The sequence below is a fragment of the Dioscorea cayenensis genome, unplaced genomic scaffold, assembly GCF_009730915.1.
Source record: "Dioscorea cayenensis subsp. rotundata cultivar TDr96_F1 unplaced genomic scaffold, TDr96_F1_v2_PseudoChromosome.rev07_lg8_w22 25.fasta BLBR01002087.1, whole genome shotgun sequence".
In the NCBI taxonomy this organism is placed as follows: Eukaryota; Viridiplantae; Streptophyta; class Magnoliopsida; order Dioscoreales; family Dioscoreaceae; genus Dioscorea; species Dioscorea cayenensis.
In genome coordinates, this window is record NW_024088478.1 from 59,356 (window position 1) to 74,900 (window position 15,545).

The 15,545-nt window shown below is 34.4% G+C and overlaps 1 protein-coding gene across 1 annotated transcript; it reads right to left on the reverse strand.

The window, feature by feature from the left end:
* Window positions 1–217: 217 nt before the first annotated feature.
* On the reverse strand, window positions 218–14,835 carry LOC120257416 (serine/threonine-protein phosphatase 4 regulatory subunit 3-like). The gene is given in 25 exon segments (XM_039264892.1): window positions 218–1,254; window positions 1,566–1,675; window positions 1,781–1,816; window positions 1,818–1,889; window positions 1,980–2,111; window positions 2,634–2,748; window positions 2,838–3,028; window positions 4,332–4,430; window positions 5,645–5,738; window positions 5,819–5,896; window positions 6,368–6,438; window positions 7,104–7,199; window positions 7,282–7,359; window positions 7,445–7,513; window positions 7,586–7,653; window positions 8,965–9,042; window positions 9,149–9,248; window positions 10,366–10,425; window positions 10,545–10,624; window positions 11,361–11,426; window positions 11,535–11,584; window positions 11,687–11,765; window positions 11,845–11,944; window positions 14,005–14,085; window positions 14,559–14,835. Coding segments are annotated over 25 exon segments (2,559 nt in total). The 5' UTR covers window positions 14,604–14,835; the 3' UTR covers window positions 218–743.
* Between the last annotated feature and the right edge of the window lie 710 nt (window positions 14,836–15,545).

Below are 15,545 nucleotides of genomic sequence, written 5' to 3' on the forward strand. Positions count from 1 at the left end.
CTGGTTTAAAAGAAAAAATTCCTGTTTCCTGACAGAATCTACCATGCTTTGGAAAGAAGCTGTGATACTGAATCCAAAATCAAACTTCCATTTATACATATATTGCAATGGTTTTCAAGAAATACATTTTACAAAATACAAGTAAATTGCAAGTTGGAAACAACAACAACAACAACAACAAGAAGAACAAGATTACACTCATGCCTTAAAACAAGAGAATAAAAAGTGAATGTGTAAAAGCTATACAATACAATGAATTACATTGTCCACTGAATTATTTGTGATAGAAAAATTCTCCAACCTTCATTCACACTGCACTCACCTATATTGTAAAAGCCCTAGCCACCCCCCAAAAAAATTTTAGCAAACAGGGGTAAAAATTGACAAGCATGCGAGAAGATAAATGAGTGTTAAATCTGATGAATATTGTACACACAAGTGATATGCAGGCCCATCAAAGGTCTGTTGATTTACCACCTTAAACCTAATTTGGAAACCATCCCATGAGGATGAGAAACAGTATAACCTGGTCAGCTAGTATCACTTTGTAAATTGTACCTTGAATCAAGCTGCCATATACTGTACAGAGGTCTAGCAATGTCGACTTTGCGTCCTATATATTTTGACACCAGTGTGGTTGCCTCTGATTAAAAATGGCGTAAATGATACCAATAAGAAAACGGCTGGGTGTGGGTGTATGTGTGTGTGGGTGTTGGTGTGGGTGTGGGTGGGGTGTATGACCCCTATCTTACAGAATAGGGCTCTGAATTTGCACTATTGACAACCATTTCTGGTGAGGAACTGCTCACCGGCGTCAATGGGCAATCTTCTATGTTTGGTTGTTTAATATCAGCAGTCTCAGGGAGACAATTATGTTGACTACATGCAGCTGGATTTTCTTTTTCATTTTCATTGGAGTGTTTATCTGAATTACCTTTGTCTGATTGGATTTGAGGGGTTATGTTGGGTGATTGCACCGTGTTGATGGTATTATCAGTGCAACTGCTAGGTGAACTGGTAGTAGTGGCATTTGCCTGACTGTCATCACCTGACCATTGATCCAGCCTCTGTTTCTTAGACAACTCTAGCTCGTCTTTAATCTCAACCTTGGAAACTGATTTACGTTTTGACTTTGCAGGCTTGCGGTTTTCATTGTCTCCTGTAGATGCTTCAGACCTTCTAGGAGGCTTGTGGTTATCTTCATCTTCTTCATCATCATCATCCTCATAGTCAACAAGTCCACCAGATAAAGGCCTGAGCAAGGGATGATAGGTTAAATGAATGACATTTAAAGGATTTACTCCACATGCAGAAAAGCTCCAAAATTTGTTCATATTCAACAAAAAAACAACGTCGCTATTAAATAGAAAATGAATTGAGGAATGCCTAACAGACAAAGAGCTAGAATTTATTAGTTCTGATGGGTGAACTTTGTTGTGCATGTCGGTCATGTCTATGTAACAAATGACCAGAAGCTGAATATACTTCTGATTTTCAGAGCATATATTAGTTAAGCTAATTGGGCGAGCTCTCATGAAAAAAACAAAGCATCCAGTTAAGCAAACCTGTTCTCTTTGAAGTAGTAGGTTTCTTCCTTCTCAAGAGCTTGCTCATCTATCCTTCTTTTAGTGCCTGCTGCGTTAGCAGTGTTCTTGATACCAAAATTCTCAAGTGACTGTCAATGCAATGAAGAAACAGAAGCAAATGAGCATTAACTTGGCAACAATACTGTAATCTATAATGATCTAAATAAAAGTCATCTGAAAAGGCACAATTTCACCTGCTCATATTTAGTTCTAAAAGCTCTGATAGACCCCTAAGTGCTGAAATTTCATAAGCCGCTCCCAGAAAGAATCAAATATATATACAATCAGTGTTTTATAGTTCTCCTGCACATTTTCTAGCAGGAGTTAGAGACCATGCATCCAGCAGGATACCTCTGGAATAATATACAAAGAAAATCCATGTAGAAATTATACCTTATGGATGTGCTCAAAAAGTTCAAGGACTACAGAGTGTAGCATGTTATATCGATTCCCATTCTCAAAAAAAACATCCATGATTGGTTTCAGCAGGTTGTTTTTAACAATATGGCAATGAAGATGCTCATCCTGTAAATCAAAATGAGATACGTTCCAAACTATTAGCTGCCACAGGAAGAAAATCTGATCACAATACTGAAAAAATCAGCTAGTCAACAACATATTTGACAGGACATGAACTTATTACAAAATAACTATCAACTCCCTGAGTTTATACACAAGAACTAAAAGAAATACACACACCATGGACAACTGCAGTATAAGTAGGATCATTGCAATAAAAAAAAGCAGAGGAAAGAACAATCTAGTATTGCTGACAGCAGTATTGAGCTAAGCTCAAAAAATCTCCGGTTGAATAAATGTTAAAAAAAACCAATTTCATGAACATTGTCAACTGAAACTTGTATCAAGGATGAACCATGTTGCACTCAATACCTACAGAAGTAAAAAATTAAGTTAACACTAAGAACTAGGAAATTTCTTTCGATTATACAGATGAATACACCTCAGCAACACAAATTTTTAACCTTGTTTCACAAATCCTGATATAAAAAGCAACAACCGGCATAAAATGAAGGGCAAACAACTCACATTCCGGGAAATAATAGCTCGCATGAAGCGTACAGCTGCAATCACAAGGGATTTTTCTCTTCGATGAGTTAGAGACAACACTTTCTCAATAGCATTATTACTAAGAAAGCTGGACCTATAAATCAAAATGCAAAAGTGTTACAGCAGGGAAAAATTCTTTGCAACAGACATCAGATATAAAGAACAACCTCAATTGCCACTTACTTTATTCTGTAGGGATGGTGAAGTACACAAAAGCATAGCAGTTCACAGATATTTGATAAAATTTCAGGTTTGGTGGCTGCATGAGGATGTAATCTCCCATAAGAGACTTTTGGAGGACAAGAAGATGCTATGACATCCATCAGCTGATCCAAATGCTTTTCATAGAATATCTCTACTATAATAATATCCCTCTGCAAAGAATATTCAATGTCCAACATAACCAGTTATATTTTTAATAAAAAAAATGAAATAACTAGAGGAAATCCAAAAGAATAGCAAAACCTAATTTAAGATGTAATTTCAGGTCATCAATTTAAGCCAATGTTTAAGCAATAAAATATTCATCCGGTGATTTGAATCAATAAATTTGAGAGGTTGCAACAATGAAGAAGCAAATTTCTCCTCATTTTGTCACCATATAATATGGTAAAATCTGTGAGATTTTATCAAGTCCAAGTGTCTCAAACACCACATACTATAATATTAAATGACAATTGACACTACAGACATCTTAAATGAATCCTATTTATTATTAAAAGTAACGTGCAAAAGCAGTCCAAACAATGAAGTGAAAATATGGCAATGATGAGGTGGCAGTCAGGTTCTGGGTTAGTGGCTAAAACTCTAGGAGAGTGTGTTGCAAGCATCATGTGGTGGCATAAAGTAGCAGTAATAGGTAATAATGGTGCTTCACTCAACTTTATCTAAATTATTCAGGTATTCCAACACTTTCCTCTACTTCTGTTTCTCGAATCAGCCAAATGTTTTTTTAGCTTTACCACTTAACAGCCATGTATTTTTGTATGTTTTATTGGACAAACAATTTCATTGCATTCTTTCCACCCATAGTCATCCCACACAAAAGATTAAAATCTTCCTAAAATCAATAAGATTATATAAAAACAAACACATTCATCCTTCCAAATATTTAGAATAATAATTCTGATCTAATTTATTTTTGTGTTTCTATTTCTATCATTGTTTACAGTGGCAAATATATTAAAAAAAAAATTATCGTGTAGTAATACATATTGCTTCCTTGACCATTATTTTCGAGCTGGATCTGTGAGGAAAAAGCAACTATTGTATTGTTCATACAGCATGATTAAATTATTATAGCAAAATAATAAACAAAACAAATATACTGGCAGCCAAATTTTACAGAGCTTAATGTATCTAAGAATTGTGTTTCGTCTTAATAGTATGCATGATCAGTTGATATACGTGAATAGAGTAAAGCTCAGGGGTTGGCTCATTATACATAAACAATACAACCAAAAGGTTTCCTCAAACTAGTAAATTATAGGTATCTAACATGATTCATGCTCATTTCTCAGAACTGAGATTAAGGACAGAATGCACAATAACTAATAAGACTCAATAAGTGCTAAGACATTAAAACTTCAAACATAACTAGATGTGTTTAATTTAACTACTAAAGAATGAGTATGAATCATAATAATTAGAAACTTCTGTACATAAAAACCCAAGTACCTGTGATCCAGTCAAGGAGTAGGTGTCCAGCAAAATTCGTACAATTTCAAGGAACTGGCAATGCATTTCCTCCCCAAAATCATTCATCATACCTTTAACCTGAGGATAAAAACATGAAATATACACAAGCAACAATCAATACAGCAATAATAACAATTGTTCCAATAACTGAATCTAAAATAAAGAATGGCCTCAAAAAATAAACGTATCCAAATTAGAATAAGAAAATAATTGAAAAACCCAATTGCTTTAATGATCTTTCATAACAAGCAATATGAAATAAAAATATCCATAAAATTCAGACACTGCAAATTGCCATGACAAAAGGACATGAATCATGATCCACCAACAAATGAAGGTTCACATTTAGTTATTAATTTGCATAAGCTGTTTGTAATTATACACTTGATGAGATTATTTAGCAAAATCTGAATGGCATGTCCAACAATCACTGAAAATATTGAATTACAATAAATTAAAATCAATAAATGTCCACATTGGCAACATTTATTTTTTCAAGTGAAAGGTTTATAATTTAAACTCATTACTTGATTATCAAATTTATCAAACATTGTTTGTTCTAATATAAATGACTCCTTCATACTCTAGCAATATAAACTCAAGGGCAAGTCTGGTTCCTACCAGCTATTTGAAATGGGATACATCAAGGACACATAGCACCAGGAATCCATAATTATCAGAATTAACCAACAAGAAGCACAGTTCCAGCTGTTCTGATAAAAATATGAAGGACCAGACACTATATGCTCCGATTGTCTTCAGCCTCTATACTTCAGACGGGTCAAAATCATGACTTTTAAGGCAATCATCCTTTTAAATTCCACATTCATTCTCAAATTGTCAAAGGGGAAGCCTTGGGCAGGTATGACAGGAGGATGCCCTTCCAGCTTCCTTGCATTTTTCAAATTTCTAAAGATGGGTCAGATGGGCAGACCATGGGCTTATGCCAAGAGACAACTTATGCCCCACCATAGGATGCAGTAAAAGGCAGCATGCACTATATACATGACTCCACCAAGGGCAAGTTGTTGGTGCAATCTACACATAGGAACTACCCTATCTTAAAGCACTTAACATATATTATCCTTCATATCGAAGTTATTAAATTAATGTTTCATGTGTTATCAGACAATAAAACTTGATGTACCAATGTGTTGATGTGGAATACTAAATGTAGGTAGCGCCATAGCAAATACTTTCAGAAACTTAAACGTAAACTTGAACGTCCGGAAAAAGCTCAAACTATCTGTTTCAAATAAAGGAAAGGAGAAAACAAACGTCAGATAACATACCAAAAGTCCAAGAAGAGTGTGCCCTTCTTGTTGAATAATATATGATCTAAGAAGAACCGGGTCTTGGTTAAGGAAAAGGATAAGGATGTCTGTCCTGCATTTTCAAACAATTAGCCATCAGTCAACTGTCCAAACCTATCAAACATAATAAACTAAGACAGTGGAGATCATTACCCAGTCAATAAAAGCTTTCTATCATTACTCTGCAATGTGTTAGTAATGATGTCAAATACACCTTCATTAGCAAGATCACTGAAAGCAGTAATTACTATCAGATCACAAAATAAAAAAGTATGATCTCAAAACACATTATGACATTAAAAGGGAAGCTTGGTATGATAGTGAAACTCCTACCCATAAGGACAACAAGTACAAGATTTATGAAGCATGAGAAGCCAAGCTTTGGCAGTTGCCGGCCATATATCAGGTTCATATCAACCCATCACCATAACAATGAACAATAATATGATCACCCCTAAGTGAGGAAATGGAAATCATCCCAAAATTGGCTCCTCGAAAAAGCAACACCCAGAATCTTAGGGTACAAAAACCATAGATAATATAACAACATAGCCTCAAGAAAATAAAGGAAATTTTCCATGTGAAGCTTTTTTGTTTAGACCCCACTTAAGCAGGAGTTTACTACATCCTATCATGTCTTCAGAGTTCCATAATAATTATCTAAACAACACTTTTAGGGAAAAAACTCAGTGAATCACCCACCGAAATAGCTGCAGTTGTTGCACAAGCGGTAGACTCCTACTCAATGAACAAAACTCATGCAAGAATAAAACCTGAGAGAAAATAAACAAAGAAGCACATAAAACAACTGGCAAGACTTTCTTCATAATTACATAATTCAAACAACCAAGACCGTCATATATGATAGAAGCACCACAATTAGTTAGGTTGACTGAAAAATAGGCATAAATTATCAATACAGAACTAGGGCTTCATTTGAAAATGTATCAACAATTGAATAGTACATGAGAGCGGGTTTAGCATTTTGGTTTACAAGAATAACTATTTGTTCAACTCGGTGCTGAAGATATATGAAATTAAAAATAAAAAAAGAATGTACCTTTCTTCTCTAAACATACTTCAAGAAAATAAGGAATTCTAAAACCATCTACTTCCTCAACCAAACACTCCATAACGGTATAGGATATCATCAGATGAGGGCTACAGAAATGGAGAATTACAAACCCCCAGTCCCAGAAAATAATTTTAATCATTACGAGTCTTACCATCTTTCCACATATACTCTTTCACCATTTTCATAAAATATATTCATTTTTTCAACAACCAACCACAGCCTAACATAAAGGATAGTTCACCCTTAATAACACCCTAGTCACTATTGACAACATAAAAAATAAAATAAAATAATATAAAGACCCTAAAATTCAAATAAGATTGTTCCTTATAAAAACAAAGAGCATGGAGCAAATTACATTACCAAGTTCCTCTTTGATTCATGAGGTATGGAATCTGATCTCATTCTTGCAAACAGTTCTTGAATAAAAGTATTATCATCTTTCAACAACGACACAACCTGAATCAATTTCAAGTATTAGAAAATTCCAGAAATACTATACAAGCCCATTATATAAAAAGTTATAAATTGATATTCTCACGGCTGCATTATTTGCAGTAATAATGCCATTGAGAGTTGCAATTGTCCCCTCATCCAATACTCTTGGCAATATAACATCCTGACAACATCAGAAAGCATTGAACCTTGGCAAGAAAAAGAGTAAAATAAATGTCCATATTAACGACTTAGTTGATTCATCTAACCTTAATATAACCAATTCTGTAAGTTTGATGGATCTTTGACAATACAAACGGATCTTTAATAGGGATGGCCTGCAAGGAAAATTCAGATGTGGATATAATTTAAAGATCAGGTTAATAAACACATCTAACCAATGAATTTACCTCCTTGAAAATGACATGCTCCTTCAAAAAAGCACGATGTCTTTGTACTTGAGGGACCTCAGGGTCATCTGTATAACAAAATAAATGATGGAAAGACACGAGTCCACAAATCAATTCCGGTTTATAGCATGCAACCTTCAACATTCTGTTATAGAAGAAAAGGATACCATTGCAAACAAATTGCAAGTCAATGAAGCTCAATTTCTGATACAAAAAATAGCAAACTCAACCAAATAGTGCTATAACAAAATTTTCAACTAAAATGATTCACCATGAGAAACTGAATGGTTTCTGATGACCAACTATTGCTGAAATACCAATATCAGGCAATCGCAAACCCATAACAAGGAGAACAAGAACGAGAAGGTGGCTAGGCTGGCAAGAAACCCAATATCCAACCTTATCCCATTTCAAAAGCTCACATAACCCATAATAAAGTTAAGAAATTACAAATTTTAATTTAAACAGATACTAATCAAATAAACCCTGCAATCTGCAAAGCACAAGATGAAAAGAAAATTTCCTGACCGAATATTTGTCGCGGCACTTGATATCCATATGCTTCACAATAGTCATCACTCAAAAATAATACTAGCAAGACAACAATTACAAGGTTTCAAGGACTAGACACTATGGTATTGAACATTGACAACAATAATCTAATTACTAATACTAAACCATGGATCCAAAACACAACCACTGTACATTCAACTTTAACATTTTAATTGTAGTCCCCACCCCTCTGCCCCGGAAGGGGAAAAAAAGCTAATGTCTCTAATTCTCAGTTCATTATTTAGTACTGTCAGGAAGCATACATGCATACCTGACCACATCACAGCCAGGCATAACTCTGTATTCTTTTAAATTAAGAATCACTCCACAAAAAGTTATAAATCAAAAATACGATGAAATTCCCAGTGATGTTTAATTATCTTTGCGATGTACAGCTCCATTCTTCAAGCATGTACTAAACCATCAAATTGCCATAATTAAGTCAAAAAATTGCCTGAAGAAAAAAGTCACTGAATAAGAGCCATCTTGTATTAACAAAATATTATCCCATGTCTAGTTCAATCAAATGTATAGTGACAGAAGAACAAAAGCCAAGTACCAGTCAAAAAGCTGATACTCATGTCTGAAGGGCAGTAAAAGTACAAATACTTTCAAAGCACACCTTTCATACAAGTCTTGGCTACCACTGTACCAAAGAACTTCCGTACATACATTTAGCCAAACATTGTTATTATTAAAAGGTCACCAGCATAGCTAAATACTAAGAAAAATATGGAACTTGGAACTCGGTACCACTGACATTCCTAATAAACAAGTACAATGAACCTAAAATTGCATCGGATCCAAAAGATGAGTTAGGAACCTACACTCCAGACAACCGATAATATCCAATATGAATTCATCCCGGAAAATTCTATCGAAAATCTGCAGGCTGTTAAGAAGAACTGAAAAAGCAACAAATAAATACATGTTATAGAATGGTGAAAAAAGGAAAAGCAAATGAAAAGCAAATTAAGAAACCTAGATATACTAAAGGATACACAAACTTACTAATTCCCTTCACTAATCTGAATATCATGTGGAGATCATCCACATTCTCCAAATCCTCACTCATATTAAATAGGTCAAGCAGCTTTGGAAAAAAGTCAGGCTGCATGGAAAAAAAAAAATTTAAGAAAGGAAGCCGTATCTTGACATTTGAAAATGAAGAGATAATGTAAACATTAAATTTGTGCTCCTAATCTCTGAAAGAAACAGAAACTAGCAGCAATAGCATAGAATCAATGAAAAACATTAGTGATAAAAAAAAATTACCTAGTTACATGATCACTAAGCTAGTGAAAGATGGCTCCTAAAGCAAACCAAAATACACAAAACTTCATTGTCTAACGGTCTCTAAGTTATGCATGACCTAGATCCAAATAATAAGTTAACCTCTTAAAACTTTTCTAATACCATGCGAGCAACAAAAAAGATTTAAGGATCACAATTTGCAAGTACGAACAAAACAAAATTTCCTCTCCTAACAATGGAATGCCAACAATATTTAAGACCTATGCTACCATGGGCCACTGCTAAATAAGAAGTAATCATGCAATTCTACAAGTAGCACATCTAATGTTAGGGTTGTATTGATAGTTCATGAATCTACTAAGGAGTTACTTGAATGGAATGGATGAATTGAATATGCTAAAAATCCATTTCATGCATGAAGAAAAATAAGTCCAATTGTATACAAAAGCCTTGATAATTTTTTAAATACTAAAAGGTAGACACACATTAAACAATAGCGACATTGAACATCAACTGCCCCAGGACATCTCATTCATCAGAAGAAAAAAACCATACTTCTACCAGCTCATAAAGGTGAAACTAGTAGGAAATGTAACAGTACAAGTACGCCAATAAGCCAACTGAAGCTGAAAAACATTTAGTGAGCACTAAACATCCAAAGGAGTAGTAAAGAATTATGTGCAAGCTTACACCCACACTGGCGGAGGTTATTAATCAAATAAATTCGACTGAGCAGTTAAAAAGTTGATAATTTCTTCATTGGTACATAACAGGTTTCTAGACCACCCAATCATGTTACAAATATTTCCATAAAAAACTATTTCATTGATGAGGTCCCAATCAGACAAAGAACAACACAAGGATCCAAAATAAACGAACAACTTCGGAAGCAAAAGATTTACAGGTCTACTTTAACTGGCAATTAAGAGGAAGAAACTTGATAAGATGAGTAGACAAATTCCTATAAAACTTACATCTTGAAGAATTAATTCTGAGACCCGTATCTGATCTGTCACGCCACATTCCAACACGGTCTACAGTAAAAAAATAAATCTATCAAGTATAATATAGAAGAAACTAACAACACAAAGAAGCTAATAGAAGTTTGCACACAAAGATGAAATTTGCTAAAAGTTTCAAAATTTATTCTCACCTTCAAAAGTAAAGGAAGAGTGGACATTTCTACAGAAGGCAGCTCTCTTAACTCATTGTTAGCTGAATTAAATGATTCATCTGCAGAAGCAGCCAAACATATCATATACCAAAAACCTAAACCAGAGTGAACATATATGTGCAGGAAACCATTATCTATTCTAGGAAGCATATGTTGTCGATGCATCATTCTCCACTTGGAAATTTTACTTAAAATAAGACATTACATTACAGAGAAATGAGCTATTTTCAATCATTCCAAAGGAAAATGGCCACATATCTCAATTAAGCATGGAGCACTGAACTGGGAAGAGACAACCAACATGGATTTCCAATAGAACAAAAATACAAATCTAAATAGGAAGATAATTCCAAGTCAAACAAAATGTGCAAAAAGTCGCAGTCCCTGTACCAATTCTCCCTCATTCTCACTATAAGTTTCCACTTTCTATTTGCAGAAGACATGAGACCCAGTTAACAATATGAACCAAATAAAAAATGAAAGGCCCTGGACCCTAAGATGCAATGAGCAGACTAATTGATCACCTTGTCTCAAGGTTAACAAAAGAACTTGATAATGTAAGACAAATATATGAAATGGTGGTACAACTAGAACTTTTAAATAACATTCAAACCGAGCAGCACAGCAGTGGATAAACAGCTATATAGCTGGTCTCAAAAACCAATCACCCTAAACTTACAAGTACAAGCACATCTAGTATTTAGGAAGCAATCAGCTTATGGGAATTTCACTTTTTTTATCGCACATACATCAAATATAGTGCAAGCAAAAACAAATGACAGAAGATGAACTTACCATTTGAGTGTGAGCAACCAGCAGCCTCAAGAGTTCCAATTGTTGGGCGAGGACCGACATCAAGATCTAAAAGAAAGAAAGTTAGAAACACCCACATTATCCAAAAATCATAGCCAAATGAGAGATGGGTACAGAATATAGATTCGTAGGACAGCATAAGTACCAACTACTTACTACTAAGAGCACTGAAATGCAAATTTCTCTGCACACCACATATATGATCCCTGCCAAAAAAAAAAGCATGCTTAAAGTGCTCTAAGAAGAAGAAGTTAAACTACAAAAAATTTCTCATAAAAGTAGACATCAATAAATCATATTATAAGTACCATATATACGAGCAACAGGATGCCTCTTGAAAGCTAAGAGCAACCTCTGTTTCCGAATCTTGCCATGAAATGATTGTTTCTAGAGCAAACAAAAATAATTTTAAACAGGTCTTTTAACGATTAATCAGGAAGAAGAACTGAAAATAATGCATTCGTACCTTCTTGCCTTCTGTACATCTCATTGGAAGAAATCGGATGCATAAGTATGGTATCATTATCTTCTTCATCAACAACAATCAAACCTAAATTCTCTGACCTCTGAGAAAACAAGTCTTACAACAAGATTAATATTCACTAGCAATGATGTGTGAAGAAAAAACAGAAGCAACAATTAACAGTGTTAGGAACTGTTGCAAAATGTCCAAAAAATTAAAATGATGCAACTAAACTATCAGATATCATTAACACAAAAATTTGATGTCATAGGCTCAGGTTTTAATAGAGTAGCAAGACGGCCAAAATGGATGGAACTGCACAATACTATGCCCAGATGGGCATGCTCAAGTAGTGCTTCCCTTTTCAAATATCAGCAATCTTTTCCTAAGAGGGATTAACCTCTTGAAGCAAAGTTTGACACACATAAGTAGGGTTGTCAAGTCACCAAGATTCCAAGAGTAGTTCATGCCTTTAAGGTTAAAAATTGAACAGATCTTGGCTAGACTCGAGCAGAAACAGGACCAAACAAAAATGGGCCAAGTAAGTTTTGTTTTTATTTATTGTCAATTACAATTTAAGAGTTAGTTTTGCAAAAAAAAAAACTTAGTCTATATAATGGATATTGTGGTATTTAATAAGATGTGTGTATTTTCGATTCTCCTAGGTTTGGATATCCCTGGTGACCTTTCCTTCATTTCATATCTATAAGAATACACACTGAGCCAACTTTTTGGCAAGCCTCCTCTAGCCAAGGCAGCACATCAAATTGAAATTAATTTCAAGCCTACCAAATTTAGCTGATTAAGCTATGTTTGGTTGTGGGATTACATGTCACAATACACAGACCCCAAAGTTATCCCACCAGCATTCTTTTATAAAATTTAATTATTTAAATAAATATATTTAGCAATCAATGTTTGAAAATAATTAAAATTAATAGACACCTAATTAGATAAGTAATTTTTTATTTTTAGAAATATTTATTTTTAATAGTATTAATTAATTCAAAGTTTGGCCAACTCCATACAAAATTTTCCTCCAAAACAATTTTAAAACCTTAACACTACCATCCTAACCCTAACTGAACACACCCTTAACAGTTCTACGCACCTCATTCAATTTCAAAAGGAATATACACCCAAGGTATACTGTGAACATCTTGTTTCACAGACATCTTGTTTTATGATAAAGTAAAAGATCGCAGCAGTTTAGTTCAAGCAAAACAGAACAAGTGCCTTTCAATTAATCTCTCTCCATTTTGTGAATAAAAAATTGTGCCAGAGATACATTACAATTCCATCATGCAAGCAAAATGAAGCAACTATGACTTTGGCACATAGACTCAGCCACACTATAAAAAAGTCGCTAGTAAAAGAGAAGGAAGCGACAATAACACAAGTGTGAAGACCAAAGAGGACTTCTCTTTTTTCTTCTCAATGAAATGTACAAAGTTAGAATGAATACAATCCACATGACAAATGCCTTGTATTAAAATAAAATTTTAAGAAGAAAAAAAAAAACAGGCAAAGAGTTGGAGAAGTTACGTAACTTCTCCTAACTTGATTCGCTTAACTCCGCCAAGTGACTTGATGTCCCCTACCCATGCCATTGAGTCTGATCCATTCTAATGTCACCCAACACTCATGATATTTTGGACAAATCTAACCCCGCGCCATTCCGACACTTAGAAACTTTTTAGGCAGCCCAAAGTAAACCAAGCAATGATCCTTCTGGGATCCTCACTGCAAGATCCTCACACTAAGCTTGATGTTTTTGTTATGACCATAATTAACAAATTAACCCATGTTCATTCTACAGTAATTTCCACAATTTTGAAAGAAACACCTCCACTTTAAAAGCTGGAGAAGTGAAGCCACATCAGTAATGAAAAGGCGTGTGTGGTTGAGGGTTGGGATAATGAGGTTGGGGTTCGTTTAATAAAAATTATTTTAGATTGAATCTCATAGAGACTTTTAGACTTTCCCACATGGTTATTGATGTCCATTGCTATGAATTTGTTCTGAAAATAAAATCATAGGATCCAAAACACCCTTCATAGACATTAACAAGGACAATAAATACATAAATAACTAGCCACCACTGATACAATTGGACCATGTAACTTTATATGACGGGAAGGCCATGGTGTTGGAATATCTTACCTCCAAAAAATCGATACTAACATGTCCGGTTCCCTGATCATCCCATTTCCCGTCACCATTCAACCGATAAAGCTTAACACGCTGAAAATTATAAAAAATTGGTTAGGCAAGACGAAGACCTGTGGATACATACACACACATATATATACATGAAAATATAATCAAAGGACATGAACATAAAAAGTAACAGTAGTGCCAGCTATCAGAAGTTACAAGTGATGGAAAAAAAAAACTTCACAGACTAAATTCAAACTAAATTTAACATATCACATAAACTAAATTTAACTCCTAACATCTTGAAAGACACCAACCCTAATAAACCAACCACAAAGACAACATCAAAAACTCAAGAACCACAAGAAAATATGGAATAACAGCATCATATACCATATTCCGTATCAAGGTTTGAATGCTCCACAAAAGTAAAATTCAAAACAAAAATAAACAAATAAATCAATAAATCAACATATAAAACTAAAACCACTACCAAGAAATCTAGGGCATCAAGAAATAGCAACAATTCCCACAATTCTGAGATCCTAGGGCGCACGAACCTGCAACGAATTCGAAGAACTGGGGCCTTTCCCGGTCTCCCCCATCACTGAACCCTTAGCTCTGAAACCAAATTCCAGCTCCAAGAAACAAGAACCCACAACAAAGAGAGAGACGACCTACAAGGGTTTGGCACTCGAATGAAGAGGAGAAGGAGCGAGAGCTTGAGGCAGTGAGGATTAATCGAAAACCCCAACCACCATGATCGGCCTCGCCGGAGCTCTCTCCCTCCCTCCCTCCATCTCTCGTCTCCTTCGCTATCGCTCGCTGTATTCTCTATTCCGCGCTTGCGTAGAGATACGATGGAATAATAGGGACCTTGTTCTTGTTAAAAGCCCTTGGAATTGACTTTTATTACGAAAACGCCACCAGGCTCAAAACAAGTCAAATGAGCCGTTGTTCTGTGTTTGTTGGCAAGTGGACTCCTCAAAGCAAAATATATTTATAGAATTTTGAATTAAATAATTAATTAAGAAGTGGAGTTGTAAATTAAGGGAAAAAATTATTAAATGGTTAAAGTTGGATTGGGTTAAGGGCTTCTTTTTTTTTAATTCTTGGTTGTTATTTCAAAAAAAGGAAAAATGAAGTAGGTAAATAGACTACAATAAAAAATACAAACATAATAATTATTGTAACCCACGGTGAGTGAAGCTTGTCAAATAAAAAATAAAAAAATAAAATCAATATGTAAAGAATAAAAAAAATAAGAGCCTGCAAACATGCTAGCCATAATACATAACCAACACAAAAAATATAACAAAGTAACAAACTCTCGGAGCACCTGGGGATAATGGAGTTAAAAGTCTATTTGGACATAGCAAAACCCTGAAGCGCCTAGTAAATGATGCTATATATTTTTACAAATTAAAAAAATAATAATAATAATAATAATTTTTGTATTTATTTTTTAAATCTAATATAAAGGAAAGTATTACAAATTTAAAAAGAAAGAATAAACTTCCAAAAGGAAAATAGTGTTTTGGTTGATT